We start from the raw sequence: 13,374 nt of genomic DNA, 5'->3' as shown, positions 1-13,374 counted from the left end.
CCGCTACCGCTACGTCGCTGAATTATCGGCTTTTTTGTTAATTTAGCTCGAATATTTAGACGGACGTACTGAGGGAGGTGGAGCCCACGCTAAGCAGAGCTTGTTGCAGCCCCCTGAAATTTGGGGATGGACTATTTTAGAAGATAGCACACATATATCGAAGAAGAAAAGGAGAAACACACATACATAATTTATTAAATACACAATACACAATACCATGCCCGCAGTCTGTGGTGTTCATAAATATTTGCTTCACACAAATAACTTCATATTTGTTACTTGCTAGCAATCATAGTTACGTGTTATGCCTAATTTTGTACATCAATTGGCAGCCGCCAACTGGAATGTTCAGACATTGCGACCTGCGTATGATGTGGAGCTCATAAAATAACCAACTTCCATCGCGTGCTATGACTAGGCGCGAGCACTATTTGAAAATCACTTCTAGAGTGATAAGTCTTCACCTTATTGTCTGGAAATCAGATATTATATCACCAGAGCAACTACTTTACATAGTCATTGACATTATGTAAACGAAAACAGCATAACTGTCAAAACGGCTACATAAACATTGAATTGGTTGCCAAGCAGGACAACGCAAATCCATTCAGTATCACTCGCGCTGGGTGTGCTGGGGCGCGTCGCCTGCATGCGGCTAGGTCGTGGACGGACGGCCGGGCCCCTCAGACTCGGGCGGGGTGGCTCCGCCTGGGGCGAGTTCGTAGGACTGGCTCTCCCAGGGGGTCTCCCCGGCGACAGGGCCCGTCCGGGGGCGAGGGGCGACGCATCGCCAGCAGTGAGTCCAGCACGTCGTCCATGGTGACAGACGCCAGACGCTTAGTGACAGCGTCGGCACCGTCACAGGTGACAGCGTCGGCACCGTCGTCGGGGTCAATGTCGCTGACGACTCCGCCGTCTGCGCAGAGAACTGTGTGAGGGCTAGGCGAGTGGGCAAACGTAACAATGCAGCATGGAGAGCGCGGAAAATCGCTTCTATGATGACTGACTCGCATAATGTCGGTTAAATGTTGAAACGTTTAGGTACAATTTTATAAGGTTTTTAAAACAATGTATTTATGAGTGAGGATTAGAACACAAAAACAGTAATTTACGGGATATTCATCAGGCATTATCATATCACAAAAGGAATATGGGTTCCTATGTTATGGACGGAAAACTGATATAGAAAGTTTTAGGTTTAATTATCGAAAGTTTAAAAAATGGAAACAATTTCATTCTATATAGTTGGTTATAAACAATCTCAAATTTTCATTACATCGCAAAAACACGACTTCGGTGGTAAGACATGCGGACTTTGCCACTCCAGGCACTACACTCGAAATCAACATTCAACAGCTCTCAAGCGTCATGCATAGCAAAACATTCATTCAAACTTTTTTTGCGGAAAATTGTGAGAATTAGTACCCAAAATTAATTCCAACGAAAAAGATTTGCCCTATAATTACGACTTTTCCTTGTAAGTGATTAACGTCTGCGACTCTGCATGGTTTTAATATGCAAGCCATTTTAAAAAGTGACCCCGAAAGCCCTGCCAGGTTTGTTGTAATATAATTCGTTCGCAATAGTCTATGATCTCGCGTTGTGTTCAAAAATAAAGTCGTTCCCTTTAGTTTAGGTATATTGGCTTTAGTCAAAATGAGATTAGTCGGTCCGAGACTCAAATCTGCTCGGTTGAACGTCTCTCTGGCGAGCCTGTCCAGTCTAATCTGTCGACTCCTGGGGGCCACGGCCGCACCTCGGCTCGACCGGTATACAATCATACGTCATACATGTACGTCATATCCCGGGGCCAATAAGGAAAGGATTGCCATATATGATATAAGGAATTAAAGCTGGGCGGTCGGACAAGGGACAAGGAGGCTATCTGATAGGACAGGAGGGTTACTTTATTACATTTGTGGGCTGTGGCCCGTCTCATGGAGCCGTGCCAGACTTGCGTTAGTTTAGTTTCTTTCATAGAATTGTATTGTGTATGCATTGATTGTTTTTGAAACGATGGTAAATTATTTTTTAGTATTAATGGTTAGTATAAGTAAAAAAAAAAAAAGATTCACTACGTGCAAGAATAACGGAACCAACACAGATAAGATTAGTAGCATAGGAATCAGATAGGCAAAAGTTATTGGGTTAAGTGCATTGCAAACTCCTATTTCAAAACCACTTCCGTTGTGAATGACGCTGTAACCTCTTCAGTGCAGAACCATGCCGCTTACTGACAAGGAAAAAAAACTAACGGGGTTAGTCTCAAGAGTATTTTCCGCAACGTGCTAAACAATGATAAATTCATGAGTAACGAGTTTTTGGTCAGCCAAGACTGATAAAATGGCAGCTCTAATCCTGCGGTGCCATTGCTTACGAAATACTCGCTAGATGTCGCTGGTAACATACGCCTGAATTGATACTGTACCGCAATGCACTCCACGAAAACCTAGCTCAGTGAGTACATACATTAGGAAGGTTACAGTTACAGGTGCCTACATGAACGTTATTACGCTCGATTGTTGCCACTTGGCGAAGTATGATAGCGCGTTTACTAGTTCTGACATGGCTTTTAGTGGTTGAATTAGGAGTCATCGATTTTACGGGCCAGCACATCACATGTGCTTATGTAGGTAGTAGGTACCCCATTAAGAGCGCACGGAAGATCAGCAATCGGAGTACCCAAATTACCCATGGTACGCTGTTGCCTGTTTATGTAAGTGGCATCGCAAGTCAAGCTTTTTTTCTTTCACCAGTTGTTTTTTTTTCTCGAGTTCGTATTTTTAATACATTGGGAGCACACCCATTAGAATAACAATATACATCCAACAACGATGACAATAAAGCGATGGGTTTAAAAGCAAACGGAATTCAAAGCGGCTAGCTTATAGAGCCATGCAGACGTAACTCACCTTTCCATTGATCGAGGAGCGTGCGCGTGGTCAGGCCGGACCTAGTTACTTCATGTTATCTTCGCACAAAATTGACTACACCACAGAGCACAACAATCATCGCGCAGAAAAGATACTTGTTGGCCACTCTCATCATTTATTTAGAAAACACTTCAGTTGAATATCCACGGGTGGAGACGCATACGCACAGCAGACAGTGTCGTGAATAACCATTAAACCCGCACCTAGGATTTCACAAAACGGAAGAACAACCAGTGTGTTCATTGGTAAAAGGGTAAGTAACTAGACTTTTACGTATTTATATGTTGGTGGGTGTATGTGTTAAGTGCAAGAGGATACGTCAAAACACTTAAAGCAGTTACTCGTGTTAACGTGTGCATGTAACTACCAAATCAAAGAGCTCTACATAAAAATAGCCTAGCATTTGAGTGAGAAAAGCCCGGGAGATCTTTACTGGTGCCAATCCTATATAATGCGGCTGCCGAGATAATACAAACGTAAAATATATACCTATATACACAATACATATCGGTTGTCACAGTCCGCATCACACATCGCAGTGCTTACAATGTTTACTATAAGCGTTCTTCAATAACAAACGCATCACCTATGTGCCAAGTCAGCCGACTTGCTCCTTCCATATCCACGAATTATGGCTACCACAGAAAAACTCGCGTCAACAATACCCCGGACTTGATACTTAGGGACCATCCAAACTCCGTAGTGCGTGCCCAGATGGGCCACCAGCACAGATAGCACGACCACGGCAGTCCCACACGTTCGACCGGTGCTCATAAGGGAGACAGCCGGCCTATCACGAACGATACAGGCAGGCAGACAGGGCAGCGATAGAGGTGCAAACACACAGCTAAAGCGGACGCCGCCGAGGGAGCGGGCCCGGCAGCAGCCGCCGGGCGACGCGACGCTGCCAGGCACACTGCCGACGAAGCGGAAGCGAAAGCACACGGTGAAGCAGGGCACAAAGAGAAGGCAGCTGCCGCGATCACAGCTAGACGGTCAGCGGCCGCGTCAGACTGCGACAAACTCACCCAGCTCGAACCGCTCCTTCCTCGCGTCGCTGGGAGCCAGCAGTCGGTCGATAGTGCTGCCACCTTTTGTCGGCTCGCCAGAGCCCTCTGCCGGCCGGTTACCGACGAACGCAGTCTCCAGCCACATGGCACGGTGCTTTGAGGGAGATTCTTCTCTCGCTGTCCGCGCCGTTGCCGGTGATCCCATGCGACCGTTCTGGCCCTGAACATCAGGATCGAAATAATGTACAATTGCATCAGAAACTTCTCTGATGGACGTTTTCACATCATCGGTCGGCGGCGGGGGCCGCGCAGGGTCGGCGCTGGCCGGTGACTGCTCTGGTGGCGCCACCTGTCTCCGCACACCAGGAGTGCCGCGGAAGCTGCTGGCCAGTCTCTCGACAGGCGTCTGGTAGCCCTGTCTGATGAGCTTCTCTTGACTGCGCCAGCCCAAGTAGGGCCGGCGCAGGCTCTGTGCGGCCGTCACGGCGGGGGCGCCCGTCGGCGGAGGCCCCGGCCGGCGCGCGCTGCCCGCGGAGGCCCGTCGGTACAACGGTACCGGAGAGGCAGAGGCCGTGCCCGGTACCGAGGCGGTCTCACGGGCGGCACGGAACGAGCGCCAGTCGCCGCGGCGCGGTACCGGTGTGGGAGTGGCCACTGAGCTGGTGGGTAGACTCTCCTTGGAGTTGGACTTGGAGCTGAGCCCGGACCAGCCGCCTAGGGGTGACACAGACGGCCAGATGTCAGCACTGGAGATATCTACCTCCACTTCGAAATAGAAAGGTTCACAGAAAGTTCAGTAACAAAGGCACGATGGTAAATGATACCTTGACGGCGATAAGAAATGCAAGCTCGACCGGGAAAAATCCTTTATCAGGAACGTAATGGATATAATCCAAACATTATCGCTCCCCACACAAATTATTAATGGACGTTACGCAAACATAAACCAGCTCGCGCCTAAACCCAAACCTACAGTGTGAGCGCACCCCTGCCGTTCCCGCGCCCACACTCTTACCCTGCAGTGAGGCGGTGTCCAGGTTCCTTCTGAGCGCGGCCGTCGGTGCCACGGCCGCCCTCCTGTACCACTCGGGGGTGTGCAGGTTCCGCAGAGAGCGCTGGAAGCGCAGTTCATGTCGGCTCAGCTGGCGCGCCGCCTCGCCGCCGCGCATCAGCTGATTCTCGGGCGGCTGAAAATGACAGGTCAGGGGTCAGAGTCCGCTGGGAGCCTCACTTAGCCCGGGTCCGGGTATTATCATCGATCCAGTGATAGCTGATAGTCGATAGACCCGGGACGATAAGGGGATTCAATTAAAACGAGTCAATATTCACGAGCAAACATTATATTCTAATGCATACAGTAAGGCTTTTAGTCACATTTGCAAGAGAGCAATGGTAGGCAATGGATGGGCATCCATCCGTGACGGTTGACATGCCAATCACACCACGACTCGAAACAGCCAAACAAGCTAACGGTCTGGAATAGCGAGGTAGCTGAGACGTTTGTTTTGATAGCGGGACCCCATGTCGTGTTGATGAACTATGCAAACGCGGTTTAAAGCAGGAATCGATCGCCCATATGTAGGTTACCGAAGCAGCGATTTACGAATACCATCAAACAATGTCCACAGTGTGGCGTGTGCTGTGAATAAAGATGATAGACAGTTGAGGAGTTGATTGAAGAAGAAAAGAGAAATGCCTGAAATGCATACAATAGAAATGCAGAAGATCAGAAAAGCCGCTGCGAAGTTGAGATAAACTATGATATCAAGAAGTCACCAGTCTGAGGACGGACTAGAGATCCCGACAGACGACAAAAAAGACAGACTGATAAATAACTGAGAAGTCGACGGATGAGAGGCGCCGACGCAGCCAAAGCCAGACGTCGGCTATAGCTGACTCACTCCCGCCGCGAGGGAATAATAGTAGTATAAATAAAACCCAGACGAGCAGGCAGACTCTTAAGCGCAACAGTGCCTCTGTCCAGGATTTCTGCTGGCCAACTGCGACACAGCGGCCTCAGCGCAAACGGCGCGGGACCACGTGCGCCAAAGGAGGATGTGCCAATAATTAGACAATATTCCGCTGTCATCAGCATAACAGGCGTTCATGGACGGGACTAATTTGGTCCCTGTTACCGAACCTAGGGTGGTCTATCGGAATCAGGTCAGTCACTTCCGTTTTCGGACGCATTCTGGACTGAACACGCCGAACCTGATCTCAACACTTCGCCTCTCATTCATTTCGGTTGATTATGTTTGCACAATGCACGGGTACCCTGCCTTGCCCTGCGGTGACATAATCGTCACGGTAAAATAAGAACAGTGACCTCAATATGCCAGACACACAGTAACGCCGCCGAAACTGAAACCAGCGGGGCTCATGTAAAAACAGCGCCCGGAAAAAGCGCGCGCGCCGTGTCTGGTGGCGCGCCGGCGGCCGGCAGGTGCGGCGCGGGCGCGGGACTCGGGAGACGGTACCCACGGCGGCCGCCCCGCCTACTGAACGACGCCAGCGGCGGGGACAGTGGGAAACGGCGCGCTCGCCCCGCGCGCAAATGTGGAGAAACTGAGCTGCAGAATACAGCGCTCAGCTGTGATACTTCAGGAGTTATGTGTACCTATGTAAAATGCCCCTTTACCCATGTGTATAACGAGCGTGCACGTCTGTCGACTGTCACCCGCACTGACTGGACAGTAGAATGCAATTGTGTGCTTCTTTGGGCCATTATAGGGTGCGCGCACACTGGCACTGCACGTCACCGATAAGTGGAGGAGAAAGGGCAACTGTGCATTTCCGCTTCTTTATACTACCTGTGACCTTATACTTAACCTGTGAGCTATAAGAATGTATATGGTCGCGATAGGGGAGCGCTACTATGTAATCCAAATTTTATCGCGTATTGGACCGAAAACTGTAAACAAATAAACGTTTATCAACGGACGCGTAACTAGTACATGTAGGTATGTACCAAGCGTCTGGTGATAGACGTTTATTTCATTTTATCCTACATGCACCACTCGGCCTTAGCTTGGCGCCAGAGCAGCGAGAAGAGTTTCCACTGCCAAAAAAAGAGCCTGTAGGGATTTGTAGGGACTTGGACTCTTTTCGCTTGAGAATTGCAATATCAGCGAGTTACACACTATAAACAGCACATATCCAGTAAACGGTACATGCATAAACAGCACCGTTCTGCTGAAAACCGTACGAATAACTGCGACAAGAGGCCACTGCGATTGTGCGGACATATGGCTCCACTGTAAGTACACCCGAATAGAGACGTGCAAGGCAAATTCGACATGTAAGCAAGCGAACTATGCCGGCGCGACGCCAGGTAAGCAGTGTGTTTACACAACTCCAGTGTAAACTTCCAACCTCGGTACCGCCAGCGCCTCACGCCCGTTTGAACAACACAGAGCGGGCGCGTCAAATAGCAGCAGCTTATCAGCAAACGAAAACTGAAAATACACCGCTCTCGGTGTCCCATTGTTGCTTCCGACCGGAAGCGCGGAAATGGGACCGCACCGGTGCGCGATCTTATCGGACGGTTGATAGGAGGTACCCACACGCGTGTTTCCGGCGTGCCAGCGCTGCAAACACGGGGCATCGAACGCGACAGGTGAACTCGAGGCCGCCTTTCTCTGCGATTCGAGGACTCGAAACAGCCCGGCGAGGGCGTCAGGACTGTGTATGACAGTTCGATGGCCTGTTATAGATAGTTTGATAGCGCGCAGATGCTCAGTTTCAGGGGCTGGCTGCTCGGTCTGAATCGGTCAGAACGGGCCCGGAGTCCCGGGTTTAGGGCAGCTCATAACTGCCCGAAAGCCTAGTCTTTGAACAGCACAGGACAGCTCGACAGTCCGCTATCAGGAAAGACAGCCAGGTTTTCATATAGGCCGATAGAAGGTATCCGGGCAGGGTTCGGTATGTATATTAAAAAAGTCATGTGTTGAACAGTCTGAGGCTTTGATAGCCAGGTCACTGAGAGGCATCTAGACGTGAGTCGTATGTCCTCGGATCCAGGACAGCCTGCCCATCGGCGAACCGTCCATGGGGTATGTGTCATGTGTCACGCTTCGAAAATGCACTGAGTTCAGCGTGCCGGCCGGTTTAGCCCAGCAAAACGATGAAGGCATGCAGCTATGAATCAGTTAAACGGTTGGCTCGGATACTGCACGCAAATATGGAGTTACATCCGATAAAATAAGTCTATCCCATTCCAGCTTCATGGCTTAAGTTCCAGGTCTTCGTGCAGTGCAGTGCGTGCAAGCGCTGGTACTAGCCGAGTGCCAATTTACTCCACCTCTCAGCAGGTGCCCCGTGCCAGACACTCGGCACGCTCCGACTACCCATATCTACCTAACAGGAGTCCACTCTGCCCGACCTGCCGCGCCGGTCACCGCCGCATAACGTCGAGCCACACGGCGGTATCCCATGGCGCCTCAGAGTGACCGTCCGCCACCCGGCGATCCGAGGGGCCGCGACGAGCTCTAATGTGTGTCTGGGCACCTGGCCAGCCGAATAGAGCGCCCCACTTTGTTTTCTAACCGGCATCATTAATCGAACTCCACTGACGAAGCTGAAGAGGACGCCGGAACGCAAAGTTGGGCTCCGTTCTCGGTACAATTACAGCATGGATTAGATTGCTACCAGCTGATCAATGATTACGGAGCGAGCGAAGCGAGCGGAGTCTTACGTAGAATCGGAAATTTCTGAGTATGAGCGGCCGGCCGGCCGGCCGGCCGTGGTCACGATTCTGCGACGCTTATATCTCAGCAACCACTTGACCGATTTACACGTGGTAATTTTTGTAGGGTAGCTTCATTCCTTCTACCAAGTATTGGACTATTCCCGATGCATGTGGATGACCCCTTATGCACGTGCCACGTGCAAAACGAAGAGGTGTCACTTTTGTAATTGTTGCAATATCTCGGTAACTACTTGGCCGATTGCGCTAAAAGTTGACATGTAGGTAGGCACCCACTAGGCAATGCATATCCATGTGCCAGAGTTGGGGTGCTGCTGCACGTGCGCACGTGCAGGGGTCGATTCCAGATCTCGAGAACGGCTGGACCGATGGCGCTCAAATTTGGTACATGGTTAGGGACCGGTTAGAAGGGTGCCGTGCAAAAGTCAGTTGGGACCCATTTTGCACGTGCACACGTGCAGGGTGCCGCTTCCAGATCTCGAGAACGGCTGGGCCGATTGTGCTCAAATTTGGCACATCGCTAGAGACCGGTTAGTAGGGTGCCGTGCACAAGTCAGCTGGAGGTACCCCCTCGAAATTTCGCACGTGCAAGGCTCACCCTCTCGCTCGCTCCGTTAGTCGCCTTAAAAGGCGTTATACTGGTTACGGTAATACGAATACATTTATTACGGCTTAAGTTGAGGCTGTAGTTCGCACTAGCGTGCATTAGTTCGGCACGGCGCGTGGAGCTTCTTATCTGTGAATCCGATCAGCGCTGAGGTTTGACAATATCAATCTCGTGCACCATCGGGCTGCGCGCAGTTGCAGCATATAAATGCGGTGACTGTCTGAGGAAAACATCATAAAACACGCAGCGCGCACTACTCCGCAGCATACAGCTGGTGGAAGACGTAATCTTGAAGTCAGTGCATTATACCACATTTCGCTCGTAAGCACTGCGATGTAACATCACTACAGCACAAATGCTGTGCCCAAAGGCAGTTGCATGTAGGCAGCTATGATGTTAACAGTTATGAATAAAATAACACATTAACAGCGCTATTTCTATATGAAGAAGGTATTATGCTGCATATAAAAACATAGTCATGTAATTTTCCTTCCAGCTTCATTAGCCAATTTCAATCCCACTGAAGCCATCGTCATCGGACACCTATCTCCTCAGCTGGCCTCTGTCTGTCAGCGTCCCGGCGCCTCTCAGCGGTCACCTGACCTCGACAGTGGACCACTTGGCCCGCGCCCTGTGCCGGTGACCGCGCTATGACACGGTGGCAGGACCCGCGTCATCTGAGTGGCGGTCAGCACCCTGGCAGCGGCGCTGGCGTCCGTCAGACTGCCAAACGACAGCCGAGCTGTCAACTGCCGCCGTCTGACACGTCCCTACCGGCGGGGCTCCGGCTGACAGGGTTCCGAGTTCACCTCTGAGGGACACAGTGATACAGACTCCCGCTGGTCTGACATGTTTGTAGACTGTCCTACCACCGTCCATCTTCTGGCCCAGACAGTTCCTCCATGCGACAGCTCGGTGCACAAACGTCGACCCGCGCCGGACGCCGTCCAAGAATGCGCCAACTATCCGAGGCTGCCGGCGAGTGGCATGTGGCAGCGAAGTCGCCAGCCGTAACCCCAAAATGCCCACTCACCTCTTCACGGTGAGAAAACCTCAAAGCGCACCGCAGGAAAAATAGCTCGCCGACTATCCGTCATAGCGGCTCGGGGCCCGGGCCAGGTCGTTGGCCACGCCTGCCTGCCACCGGAAGGTCAGGAGAGACGGCGCTATTGGGGATCTCCTCTGAACATGTCACGAGGTGCTCCAGAATCCTTCACAACGCAGAAAGACGAGCGGCTTTGGCTGTCGTGCCCTCCACGAGGCACGAACTCCTAGTTCCTTTGCTCATCCGTTCCTACCTTCTGGATGGTCTATGGTGGAATTTCGGCGGCTATTTGTAAGCGCGTGCCGACTGTTTTGCACCTGGTGACAACACCCGCGCGAGCGGAGACGACGAAGGCGACAAAAACGCACCCGGATGGGGCCTGAGCAGGAGATGGGCCGTGGAGGGGTGCCAGCGGCGCAACCTGAGCCGATGGCACGCGACCGTCGCGACCGCCACCAACAGAGAGCGACTATTTTTATGCGTCTGACAAAACAGATGTTTCTTGATAGAGTGGATAGGTGTCACACTGGCGGGTTTCATTGCACTCGGTGACTGAATACAAGGTACTGAAAAACAATGCAAGGTATACCTAACGAAAATTCGCTCAGTTTCGTTTCGGTCTCATATATTAGTATTCCACTTTTAAACGTATAATAGTCGAGGGCAAGGAAATTGATGTAATGATAATAAATGCCTGGGCGACATTTGATCTGCATCAAACAACATCACCGTTTTAAGTCCCCAGGCCACCCACTCTCTAAGCAAAGCCTCACTCAGTGTTGGAAGTCGCCTCCTTCCGGCTGGAGTCCATCCCTATCAGCCTATTCCGGATATGTTTATTTTCTCTATCTCTCTCCCCTCCATGACGAGAGCGTCTCCCCAGCTCGTGCCCGGGAGAGAGCCGAGGCACCACGACAAACAGCTCGCCCTGAGGGGCTCTCATTAACGCCGCTCCTCTGCCGCTGCTGCCTCCCGAGGACAGTCCTCTCCGGAAAGAGAGGACGGGTTGGAGGACCTTCCTCGGCACTGGAGGGTTGAGGATGTAGACTACTGAGGAGTGAGGGGGAAGCGGTGGCCGGTGGCATGTGACTGGCACGTGGCTTCCACGCTGGTGTGGACGCCGACAAGAGGCGGCATTGTGTGCCGGCGCGAGGGGTCACGCACCGTCACCGAACACACTCGCGCCGCTGTCACCTCGTCACCGATGGCGCGTCACCGCGTCACCGATGGAAGGTGAACGGTGAGGCAGGGATGCAGAGGCCGAGTGACGGGCAAAGGTGTAACGGTAACCCACAGACGCAGCGCGATCTCACTAATGCTGACCAGCGGTCAATAAGTCACAGCAATATGATCTGGTATGGTTTACAAATGCGATCGCTGGGTGTGGTCGCTGAACTACATTACTGGCAACAAAAGGATGTGTGTGCAATAACCTGTGCGGTTATGCAACCTCTGCCCTTCCTCAGACTAGCTCGATCCATTAGGGCTTGGGCGGCTTTTCAGCTCGCTGCACCAGACAAGCAAGAGGAACCCTTATATAATAAAAGCAAAATCATGCTTCCATGGCAACCGTCAGCACCAACCGGCGCGGTGTAGCCACGAGTCAGGGGGGAGTTGGTTGTCGGCCGGGATCTTGGGATGACCCTGGCCTGCCCATAGGCAACAACCTGCATTTGGAGAACATTTCGTGTCTCCTAGTCTGAGCCAGCGGGCCGGCAGCCAACCGAGAGGACACTGTGTTTAGAAAGAAAACTAATGCTGATCGTTAGTCACGTTTTACGAAAGACGGATGTCGCAATAAACTCTGCCGTAATGAACCTTATATTTCACAACGCGTATCCAAAGAAGCACATGGTTTTAAACATTGCGCGCGTTACCGAGACTCAAAGAAACCGGTTAAATTGTTCCTGAGGATACCTACAAATTGGAAAACACATATGCTTTCATTATCAAGTAGCTTAGTCACGACTGGCAACGTAAAGTGTTAAAACCGTGGCGGAGCCCTTGAGTCTGGGACTGCCAAAAATAACTTCTCATTCCGACATTCACGCCTTTTCGCAGATGCATGCAAAATAAATGTCAATTAATATATGCTTCCCTTTAGCGGCTAATGGATATAGCACTGCACTGAGCTTTTCTTTTAACACGCGCACTGCAGCGGGTCTGAGCCGAACACGAACTGCAGGGGGGGGGGGTGAAAACAACCCCCCCTGAGATCTCGAAAACGGCGCAACGTAGCGACAAGCGGTAAACGGCGTTGGATAGGTTGAGATGAGATCTACAAGAAATACTAAGATCATTTTTGGGTCAGGTCAAAAACAAGATCACCAGAGGTCACCGAAGACAAAATGTTACGATTTTCACAACAGGAATTTCGCGGTAGTTTTTCTTGAATAACTTGCCTTGCACACAAGACAGAGGATCGATTCGAACGCCATCGTTCTTGGCTCGTCAAGGCGCATCGATGACCTCGAAAGGTCAAGTTGAAAATTTGACCTCAGGTCAAGGTCATGACCTGACCGAAATAGGTCATGTTGCATATCATTCGATCCGCATTGACGAGAAAAACACGACAAACGTCGAACGGAGTCTCTATCTCTATTCAATCTCAAGTTATTGAAGAAAAACCGCTGGTGACCTCAGGTGACCTAAGATGACCTGGAGATCACCTTCCAAAGGTCATAAGTGATATGTTTCGGTGAAATCACCAACAGGGACCTGTAATACTATGATCCTGAGCGTATTGAAGTCATAGGATGGCATTCAGAGTAAGTTGAAATTTCTCCCATTGACTTATAATGGGCCGGTCGCAAAAATGACCTGACCTTAGGTCATCGATATAAAAATTCCGAGATATACAAGTTGTAGCTCGTGATGACTTTACTATTTCCTGTGGGTTTCACGATCATATCTCAACAACTGTAGGCTTGGTGGGATTGCAAACTTCGAAATTTACGTTTCGAGGTAGGGTCACTTGACCTGACCTGGTGACCTGACCATAGGTCACCTGGGGTCAAAATTTTTACTCAAGGTGTGCAAAAGTTGGGAGAACAGGTATGCAAAATTTGGCGGCG

General features: G+C 50.8%; 1 protein-coding gene across 2 annotated transcripts in view; it reads right to left on the bottom strand.

Annotated features, from left to right (window-relative positions):
* Positions 1-178: 178 nt before the first annotated feature.
* The window catches only part of LOC122368340 (nascent polypeptide-associated complex subunit alpha, muscle-specific form-like), a 60,375-nt gene continuing 47,179 nt past the window's right edge, over positions 179-13,374 (bottom strand). For both annotated transcript variants that reach the window (XM_043342182.1, XM_043342183.1), the window contains 3 exons: positions 4,959-5,130; positions 3,962-4,657; positions 179-916 (listed from right to left, as the gene is read on the bottom strand). In XM_043342182.1, coding sequence (XP_043198117.1) covers positions 684-916; positions 3,962-4,657; positions 4,959-5,130 — 1,101 coding nt within the window. In that variant the 3' untranslated portion in view covers positions 179-683. The remainder of the gene's footprint in view (positions 917-3,961; positions 4,658-4,958; positions 5,131-13,374) is intronic.

This window comes from Amphibalanus amphitrite, unplaced genomic scaffold (genome assembly GCF_019059575.1).
Source record: "Amphibalanus amphitrite isolate SeventyFive unplaced genomic scaffold, NRLGWU_Aamphi_draft 000940F_arrow, whole genome shotgun sequence".
Taxonomy (NCBI): Eukaryota; Metazoa; Arthropoda; class Thecostraca; order Balanomorpha; family Balanidae; genus Amphibalanus; species Amphibalanus amphitrite.
This window is presented reverse-complemented; position numbering and strand designations above follow the sequence as displayed.